Raw genomic sequence first — 10,647 nt, 5'->3', positions numbered from 1 at the left:
AAATTTGTCGTAACTTCCCCAAAAATGGAAGTTACGACAAATTCTGATAAATTTTTCTTAATTAAGGGCACTTACGATAATTTTTATTTAAAAAAATTTGTTATTGGGCTTATAAAAGTTTCCTTTTCAAAAGTGCGTTTAATAAACAAAATTACGCTGATTCCAAATATGTATATATCTCAAAATCGCAAAAATGAAGTTACGATAAATGCTGATTTAACTGACGAAATTGTTCTAGTTTCAGTTTTTGATATGGTCTTCAAAAAAGGTTTTTTTTGTTGGTTGATGGTTCCTAAAATATAACCTACATTTCAATTCATTTCCTAAACAGGATAATTCAATTCTTACTTTAACTCAAACAGCCTCCGTTTGCTTCCACCAACCTCAAGCTATTTCACGAATTTACAATCTGTAATTTAATAATATTGATATTATCGCCATAAGATTTAGCAAAACTTTTTAGCAAACTAAACGTTATCAAACACCGCGAAATCCAAACAATCAAAAAACATATTCATTGTGAAAAAGTTAGGTTATAGTCACCCAGCTATAGCGTTATGATGTGAAGTGAATTGAACTCAATTTCTCAAAAACTTTATATTTTATCAGAAGGATTGATAATACTTGTGAAAAGTTTTTCTATAAATATTATTAGAAAAGTGAAATGGGGGCCTTTAATAAAGCACGTATTTGTCGGGCGTGTCAAATAAAGACAGAGGAAGAGTCTCAAAAGATATTCATCTTTACCACTGTAAAGCTCCCGGACATCTTCAAGGAAACCACATCCCTGGACATTCATGAGAACGACGGACTACCTAAAGTACTATGTTCGACCTGCTACGATCGCCTCCTGGAAGCCTACAACTTCCGGAAAATGTGTTCCGCTGCAGTTCTGCACTTCCAAAAGATTCTGTCAATGGAAGATGTTCCGGAAGAGAAATACATCCCACCTGAAAATCTGAGTGATATTCCATTGACAAATGGTACTCGGATAAATATGAATGAAGACTCAGATATTTTGAACGCACCTAATTCTCCTCTGAGGAACCAAAACTGTTTTCCGGACAAAGAAAATTCTCTCACTGACAGTTCCGACATACCTTCCATTGAAATATTTAAGACTGAGCCTGATGATGATGTTATGGAAGAGGAAAACGTTCATTCCGAAAGACTGGATGATGTTTTAGTGGCCAGGAAAACAGAGACATCAAATACATCTACAGAGAATTATCATCCTGCGCAAAGTGATGATTGTCAAGCTTTAAACAATACACCGGGAGACGAGCTTCAGGCAAGCTTTAATGATGACGATCCCTTGACCTCCAGGAGGCTGAGGAATACACGAAACAAGGAATACTTTTTACCAGGAAAGCCTACAAAGTTAGAATGTAGATTCTGCCATACACAATTTCAGCAGAAGTGGGATCTAGACATGCACATTTGGAAAGAGCATCTGGGATTGGAAACTTGTAAATGCACTGTCTGTGGAAGAGAATTCAAGTCGAGCAACTCTCTAAATAACCATCTTAAGACTCATAAAACTACGGAAGCTACTGGTGACCAGGAAAGTGAAAAGCAGCAATTGTGTGGAATTTGTGGAATGGAGAAAGCATCAGCTACTGAGTTGAGTAGGCATATGGAGACCCACAAGAAAAATAATTTGTGGGCCTGTGCATTCTGCCACTACAAAACGGATCAAAGGTACATTTTGGTGCGTCACGTGAGGGTAGTTCATCAAGGTAAGAAAGACTATCAGTGCCCACGCTGTGATAAATCTTTCACCGGATCAGTGAGCCTAGGACAACACGTCCTGCGCCACGAAGGTGTTAAGAACTATGTTTGCAAAGTTTGTGGAGCCAAGAGAGTAACACAAACTGGCCTGAGGAATCATATGCTTAGTCATTCGGATGAGAAGATGCATATTTGCCAACTTTGCCCCATGAAATTCCACCTAGGCCAGAAACTCAAGCAGCACGTAAAAGTGGTTCATCATAGAATAAAAGAATATAAATGTTCTGTGTGCAATAAATCCTTTGGGGCTGCCAAGAACCTGAAAAATCATTTAATGACCCACACTGGAGAAAGACCTCATGCCTGCAGCCAGTGTCCTAAAACCTATATCGCACTCGACCAACTAAAAATTCATATGACGTCTCACACAGGGGAAAATAAGTGTCCCCAGTGCAAGAAAATTCTAAGAAGCGCCAAAGGCTTGAAATATCACATGATGATCCACACAGGAGAGAAGCCATACCATTGCGATGAATGTGGGAAGGGATTTAGGCAAAAATTTTCACTAAAAAAACATATGAACACTCATCTAAAGTCCAGGAAGAAACCAAAGATCCAGGGCAAATCCAAAAGAAAGTCAAAATCTGAATCGAGTCTTAAATCCTAATTTGATTTCTCATTAGTGAAAGGTGATTGATTAAAAGTATAAACTCTGTAAAATTCTTTAAATTCCTATTCTAAATAAATTTATTGTTATTTTTTAAATTGTTTTATTTACCACTGGCGGACGCTATGGCTTTGGATCGTGTAGAATGAGACCAGTAGGGGGATTCTATAACAATATGACAATGTCATATGACAAATTTATTTTTTTTTGTGTGGTATAAATTCAGAAGAACTAATCGTAAGTCCGACTTAGAGTAGTTACTAAAAGCTTCATAGAGTTCTATGCAATGGCCATTTGATGTTTATTGGGCTTTTTCTGTTGTTCTGATCCCGAATTTTACTACGGAAATTTGTCATATGACATTGTCATTTCATTACAGAATTCCCCTTCAGAGCTACTACAGTCCTGCTGACTCATGACATTACTAAACGTATTTCAGAAGTGCACTCCTATGACAATATCATATACCAAATTTTCTTAGTCTTTCCGGAAACAAGATAACGTTAAATACCACTCAGAAAAAAAAATTTGTAGAAAAGGAGTTCAAATTTTGTAATTTCCATATAAAAAGTTACAAATGAAGGTAGAATGTGATTCCAATACAAAAGTTTGTAAAAAGATTTGTAGTTTTACAGCTGTATTTGTATTTCGGCATCATTACAAATAGGTTTGTACAGCTACAAACCTTGGAATTAAAGGTTTGTAGGTCACCTCTTTTACAAATATTTTGCTCCAGAACAAACTTATTTGTAAAGAGCTGTAGCTATTATAAATTATAAATTATAAATAATAAATTATAAATTATAAAAAGAAAGGAAATTGTTCCTATCTTTCAAGTCAATGGGACAGTTTAAGTGAGGAAATTTAAGCGATAAGCTTTACTAACAAGTACCACAATACTCGGCGCGTAATTCCAATGTTTAAGATCCAGAGCCAGCAAGGAGAAGCAGATTTTGTTATTACACAAAATCAAAAGAGGTCAGGTGAAAATTACCCTGTTAATTTAGGAGAGCTGAAAAATAATTTGTTCACCTACGATAAAGAAGATTTCTCAAAAACAGTTTCTCAAGCGTGGAGTCTAACTTGGTTGATCAAAATAACCAAATTGCTGAGGAGATTTCGTAGAAACTCAAAGGAATTGGCCACTATACAGACATAAAGGTGGACACCAATTTGATGCAAAATTGAAAAAAATTCTGAAGAAAATGACTTTATAAATTAATGTTTTCAGATTGATAAAGACTTCCACCAGCGTCATGGTCTTACAAATTTTGATCGAAATTGGAAAATTCTAACAAACAACATCGAAACCTACTTTATAATTCACCTGAAAGATATATCCCATTTTGTAAATGGTTCTAGGGTAAAGTGGTACAAGTTGGACAGTGGTACAAGTTGGACAATGGTACAATTTGGACAGGGCTTTTTGTCTTGATAAATTTAGTACTTCATTTTTATGTGTATATCTTTAATGCTTTTAGTTTTATAATTTGGTTCCTTGTGCTTAAAAACAAATTTTGTACTGTATTTATCAAGAAAAAAGCCATGTCCAACTTGTACCGGCGAATTGTCCAACTTGTAACACTAATTCCAAATTATAAACTTTACTCTATTTACAATTAAAAGCAATTAAAATTCAAAGTCAGTTAATAAAGCATGCTTAAAAATCACTAGTTTAATTTAGATAGTTATATACATATGTAACTAGTCAAAAAAAAAGAATATGCATTAAACTTTTGTTAATTATTATTATAAAAGATGAATATATTTATTTTACTTGAATATCATGTGTTTGTTATCTTGGTAATTTTGATATATACATATATGGAAATCCAATGCCAATAGTCAGCAAAGTCCCATTGTTAAATCGTCTGTATTCTTTTTTTTTAACCTTATTAAATAAAATATTTTTGTTAATAAATCTGTCAAAAAAAGAAAAGAATGTTTGCTCATTTTAAAAATAAAAAAAAATTAAGAATCCACTTGAGGGGAAATATCACAGGTATATATAATAACTAATATTTAAAAAAAAATTAATTCAGTTTTCAATGTTACTACTTATCGGTTCAAATCCAGTAAGAACATTAAAAATGAAATATTTATAGTTACAACCCTTTACCTCCAAGTTTGTAGCTGAACAAACTTTTGTTTGTAAAATGAATGAGTTACAAACTTTTAACTCCAAAGTTTCTAAGGTTACAAATTTACCTCCAAATCTACAAATCTTTTGACAAATCTTTTTTTTCTGAGCAGTGATAATCAAATGGTAATTGTAAGGAGACCTTAAAGCTTTCATTTGCTAAAATTACCCTGATTTCACTTAATTTTTTTTTTTTTTCAAATTTATAACATAAAAATGTATAAATTTGTCATATGACATTGTCATACTGTTACAGAATACCTTTGATAGTTAGATGTTACATAAAATATCCAAAAACGCCACTAAATGCATTTATTCATTTAGCAACTTACAAATATTGGGATAATTTGTACGAATTTTAAAAGATTTCGAATTTAAATGAATGAATGGAGTTTGGACTCAGGTATCTGGTTAGGCCTAAGTCTTAGCTGCTGTCCTGGATTTCTTCTTTAATCTGGGATTCAGACTCGGACTTGATGTGATTCTTCATGTGAATCGTAAGATTCCCTCCTTGAGTAAATCTCTTTCCGCATTCAGTGCATTCATATGGCTTCTCTCCAGTGTGCGTCAACACATGATACTTAAGAGTCTTAGCGGTTCCAAAGGATCTCTCACAATGCGGACAGTGGAAATTCTTGACTCCCTGATGAACTATTTTCACATGGTTCCTCATATTTCTTTTACAAGTTGATTTGTGGGGACAAAATTCACAAGAGAATATTTTATCTTTCGTATGAGTATTCTCATGCCTTCTAATTTCTGCCAATGATACCTTTCTGATATCACAGAATTTGCATTTAAAATTCAAAATACCTTTAAGACGGAGTGTATGTTGTTTCATACCCATTGCTGTGACAAAAATTTTGTCACAATGCGGACAATGGTAATTCTTTATTCCATGATGAACATCCTTCACATGTTGTTCCAAAGATTCCCTTTTATCAGATTTGTACGAACAAAATAAGCAACACCACATATCGTCTTTTAAATGAGTATTCATGTGGCTGTCTGGATCATCAGCTGTAATGTTCTTAGCTCCACAAATTCCACAGGAGTGCTCATTGTTGGTTTTCTGATTGTCAATACTCTTCGTAACTTCGCTAGTAGAGGAATTCTCAAGAGAAGAGGGGTCCTTGGGACCACTAGGCACCGGTTTCTTTATGGCATGTTTCGTCTCCATGTGATACTTTAGATCAGACTTAGTATCAAAGTGTTTTTCACATTGTGATTTGGGGCATGGAAAAGGCCTTCTTTTCCCGTGCTTTGCAACCATGTGATAATCCAAAGATGCTTCACTAGTTAATTGTTTTCCACAAATTTTGCATTCACAGGGTTTCAATGCCAGATGTTTCACCCTCATGTGCATCTCTAGACGCGGTTTCCGGCGGAACTTTGAATTGCAAATACCGCACCACACCAGATTGTTAAGATCTTCCTGAAGAATAGATTTGTTAGGAAGCGTATCCGAAATGTCAGTAAGAGAATCATTTCCATCCGGAGGGCAGCTCGGGTCTCTTGGTGGAGGAGAGTTTGGTATATCTAATTCTGGTTCTGTCTTTATATTCTCCGGTGTTGCATCTGTTAAGTGAACATCGGTTAGATTTTCAGTTGCGGTGTATTTCTCTTCCGGAACATCCATTGATAGGATCTTCTGGAAGTACAGAACTGCAGCGGAACACATTTTCCGGAAGTTGTAAGCTTCCAGGAGGCGATCATAGCAAGTGGAGCAAAGCACCTTGGGTAGTCCATCGTTCTCATTGATGTCCAAAGATGTGGTTTCTTTGAAGATATCCGGGAGCTTCACAGTGTTAAAGATGAATATTCTTTGAGACTCTTCCTCCGTCTTTATTTGACACGCCCGGCAATTATTTGCAATTTTGAAGCACTCCATTTCACTTTTATCTCTTCCCGGATACTACGAATTCTCGTATATAAAAAATCGTTTATAAGTTTATTGTAACAAGGGGGCTTATTCTTAGTTCGGACTAGGTGATTGTAACCTGACTGTATGGGCATGGATGACGCTTTGTAAAATGTTTTGCAAACTCTTCATTAAGGTCTAGGAGCGGGAACGAATTCCCATCACAATTCATATTTTTTTAGTTGGTCACCTTGGATCTTATGGATAGACGAGGATGCCGAGACGTTGTGCAGGAAACTTTGCCTCTTAAAGGGACTTATACGAGGGCAGACCCGGACGTCCCTTATATCGGTGGGAAGACAAAAAAACTTTACTTTTTTATTTCTCAACATAGTCTCCTTGTAGGTCAACACACTTTTCCCAGCGATGCTGGATAGCCTCTATACCCATCTTACTGTATATACTGTATTCCAGGCCGAGGTCACAGCAATCCTAATTGGGGTTCAGACTCTGACTGAATCTGGGGTTTCTGGCAGGAAAATTAACATATTTTCTGATAGCAGAGCTGCTTTGCTCTCCATATCGCTGGTGCTCGAGTGCCGGGAAATGTTGGAAACGGTCTCACTTAACTGTGAAATCGGTCTACATTGGGTACCTGGGCACTGTGGTATTGCGGGTAATGAAGAGGCTGACCGCCTCGCAGTGGCAGGAGCGAAGACCGAATTCATCGGTCCCGAGCCTGCCGTGGGAGTGTCACCCCAAATGAAGAAAACCATCATTGGGTAGGATTTACTTGCACAACACCAAGCGATCTGGACGGCTACAAGCAAATGTCGCTTGTCCAAACTATTGATGCCACTTGTGGACAGAAAAAGAACGGAGTACCTGGTGAGCAGTAACCGCTGCAAAGCGCGGCAGTTTGCTGATCTTCTTACCGGACACTGTCTAAACAAACACCTCAATAGATTGGGTGTTGAGTGTAATCCAATCTGTAGAGGTTGTGACAACGCTGAGGAAATGGTCTTACATTATGTATGTGACTGTCCCAGCCTTTACAACACCAGACGAGCGCTACTTGGAAAAGTGGTGCTAGACTGGAATAATCTACCAAAATTGAAGCCGGCTTGTCTAATGGAATTTATCCGAAGGACTGGCTGGCTCAATACACAATACCCGTAAGGGACAACCATAAAGGGGATGCATAAGGGGCCCAAATGGAGACCTGGATGCAGCTGGCGAGTTGGCGAGGACATAATACACGAGGAGGATGGAGCGGCTGTAGCTGAAACTGGAGCTGGACGTGTATGGATGGAAGTCGCTTGCTGCCCCTAGAATGAATCTATCTATCTATCTATCTAAGAACTCTCGCCGTAATCAGTACAGTACAGGAGCACATTTGAAACGGAGTGCGGGAAATGAAGAATTACTTTAATAGATAACCCTGATTTCCCTGTCCAGTTGTCTCAATCGGGTCATCGAAGGGGAAGGAGGACCGTCACCTGGTACAGGTAGTAAGGTATCATGTATTTGTTTCAAACCCCTTGCAACTTTCTTCCCATATTCCAGTCCCACCTTCTTCCCACTCCATTCCTTACTCCAATTTCCCTCATTCGCTAATTAATATGTTGACAATTGAATAAAAATTTAGTCTTGCACAACCAGCCGCATCATTCACTTCGTTGGGCTACATATTTGCAGATGAGCTGTTGTTTTTGGTGAAGCTTTATGGGAAGAGATTTCAAGAGTTTTCCTTTATATTGTTTACGTTTTCTTTGGCGCTAAATGGTTACCATAGAAACGTCAATGAACTGAATTATAGTGTTACCATGCGGATAGTTGTAAGTCAGTGTCTGCCGACGCTACCGACAATTTCCGATATTACACGAGTTTTGACAAGCCCAAGCCTGAAAAATTACATGTTTTCATTTGTACATTGCATTGGTAATCAACAAAACTTGCTGAAATATATCGCCATTGTGTAAAGAAAAAGTGAATAAAGTGAAATGGAGTACATTGCGATAGAAGAGAGCTGCCGCGCGTGTCAAATAAATACTCAGGAAGAGTCTGAAAAGATATTCATCTTTACCACAGCAAAGCTTCCGGACATCTTCAAGGAAACCACATCCCTGGACATTCAGGAATGCGATGGACTACCCAAAGTACTATGCTCTACTTGCTACGATCGCCTCCTGGAAGCCTACAACTTCCGGAAAATGTGTTCCGCTGCTGTTGTGCACTTCCAAAAGATCCTGTCAATTGATGTTCCGGAGGAGAAATATACCCCACCTGAAAATGTAAGCAATGTTCCTATGACAGATGCAATACTGATGAATATAAAGACAGAGCCAGATTCAGATCCTATGAATTTTTCTGTGAAATACCCAAACTACTCTCCGGACAGAGAAAATTCTCAAACTGAGATTTCCGATATGCTCTGCATAGATGAAAACCTTCCGGAAATACTTAAGACTGATCCTAATGATGAAGTTATAAAACAGGAAGATGTTCCTTCTGAAACACTGAATGATATTTCAATGGCTAAGGAGAGAAAAGTATCAATCACAGGAGCTGAGGATTCTATTGAAGATGCTTCCCTTAAATCCGGAATTGTCAAAAAGACACACAATACGCGAAAGAGACCTATTGCTTCGCAGAAAAACAAGAAACACATTCTTCCAGGAGGATCTACCAAGTTTGAATGTACCATGTGCAATTTATCATTCCATAGGAAGTCAGAAGTGAGGATGCACATAAGGAAAGATCATCTGGGATTAGAAGTTTGTAAATGCAATATTTGTGGGAAGGAATTTACGTCATCCTACACTCTGACCTGTCACCTAAATACCCATGAAATTGCGAAAGGACCTGAGGACCAGAAGGACGTTAATCAGTATTTGTGTGCATTTTGTGGAGTTGAGCAGGAAACATCTGATGAATTCAAGAGTCACATGGAAACTCACAAGAAAAATAACAGATGGTTCTGCGTGTTTTGTCCGTACAATTCAATTAAAAAATGCCACTTGCAGGATCACGTAAAGGTAGTCCATCAGAAAGTGAAGGAATTCCATTGCCCACGATGTGACAGATCTTTCACAGGGGCAGGGAGTCTAGAACAGCACATCTTGCGCCACGAAGGTATCAAGAACCATACTTGTACAGTTTGTGGAGTGAAAAAGGTAACACGAACGGAATTGGCACACCATATGATCATTCACATTCAAGACAAAATTTGGTCTTGCGATTCTTGTCCTTTAAAATTCAAACGGAGAGACAATCTCAAGGATCACATAAAGACCGTCCATCAGAGAGTAAAGGATTATCAGTGCACCTTGTGTAAGAAATGTTTTTCAGCTGCCAAGAGTCTTAAATACCATCTAATGATCCATAGTGGAGAAAGGCCACATGGCTGCAGCCAATGCACTAAAAGATTCATCTCTATCACCCAACTCAAGACCCATATGAAGATTCACACAGGGGAAAATGACTGTCCGCACTGTAAGAAAACCTTTGGAAGCACAATTGGTTTGAAAAATCACATAATGACTCACACCGGAGAAAAGCCACATACCTGTGGTGAGTGTGGAAAGAAATTTTTCCAACTCTCAAACCTGAAGAATCACATGAATGTTCATCTCAAGTCCAAGAAGAAGCCAAAGACGCAGAAAAGATCCAAAACAAAGTTCAATACTGAGTTAGAAATCAAATCCGAAGTCACAGATTGATTTCTTAATATTTCACTGAATTAAAAGCATTTTGTAATATTAAGATGTAATCCTAATCTCCGAAAGATAATAAAGTGAATAAATGTATCATGAATCAGGATCAATAAAACGTTATCCGTAAGAATTAACACTGTAAAATTTCGAAATCTTAAACGAGGTCATTTTGTTATTCTAGTCCTTCTAGATTTCACTAAGGCTTTTGATAACCTTCTCCACAACCTTCTTTGCTATACATTATGTACTCTTTTTAAATTCTCGTCTTCAGTAGTAGCCCTTGTTCGGTCTTACTTTACAGGGTAGATTGCAAATTGTCTGATTTGGTCAGGACGTCTCACCACGAACCTTCTTAAGTAAGGGCAATGGGCAGGGTTCAATAATAATAATTTTATTTCTCTTTTATCATCTGCGGCTGCCGCTGACTTCACAACCGACTTCATCGGGCAAGACGGCAGAAAATCCCGAATCATTAGTCGTATAGGCCGTTACATAATTTGTACAACAATTTACTGAATTTAAGAAAAAAAAT

General features: G+C 37.5%; 3 protein-coding genes across 3 annotated transcripts; 2 read left to right on the top strand and 1 right to left on the bottom strand.

The window, feature by feature from the left end:
• The first annotated feature begins 289 nt into the window (after positions 1-289).
• Positions 290-2,496, top strand: LOC129805950 (zinc finger protein 79-like). Its single transcript, XM_055854240.1, has one exon. It carries the CDS (start codon positions 665-667, stop codon positions 2,396-2,398), a length of 1,734 nt encoding a protein of 577 aa, XP_055710215.1. The 5' UTR covers positions 290-664; the 3' UTR covers positions 2,399-2,496.
• A 2,337-nt stretch (positions 2,497-4,833) lies between these two features.
• Positions 4,834-6,559, bottom strand: LOC129805964 (zinc finger protein OZF-like). Its single transcript, XM_055854255.1, has one exon. The coding sequence runs from the start codon at positions 6,427-6,429 to the stop codon at positions 4,963-4,965; it is 1,467 nt and encodes a 488-aa protein (XP_055710230.1). The 5' UTR covers positions 6,430-6,559; the 3' UTR covers positions 4,834-4,962.
• Positions 6,560-8,267: 1,708 nt separating this feature from the next.
• LOC129805951 (gastrula zinc finger protein XlCGF57.1-like) lies at positions 8,268-10,249 on the top strand. The gene has a single exon (XM_055854241.1). The coding sequence runs from the start codon at positions 8,403-8,405 to the stop codon at positions 10,119-10,121; it is 1,719 nt and encodes a 572-aa protein (XP_055710216.1). The 5' UTR covers positions 8,268-8,402; the 3' UTR covers positions 10,122-10,249.
• Positions 10,250-10,647: the final 398 nt, after the last annotated feature.

The sequence above is a fragment of the Phlebotomus papatasi genome, chromosome 3 (genome assembly GCF_024763615.1).
Source record: "Phlebotomus papatasi isolate M1 chromosome 3, Ppap_2.1, whole genome shotgun sequence".
In the NCBI taxonomy this organism is placed as follows: domain Eukaryota; kingdom Metazoa; phylum Arthropoda; class Insecta; order Diptera; family Psychodidae; genus Phlebotomus; species Phlebotomus papatasi.
Note: the sequence above shows the minus strand (reverse complement) of the source record. Positions and strands in the feature narration are given on the sequence as shown.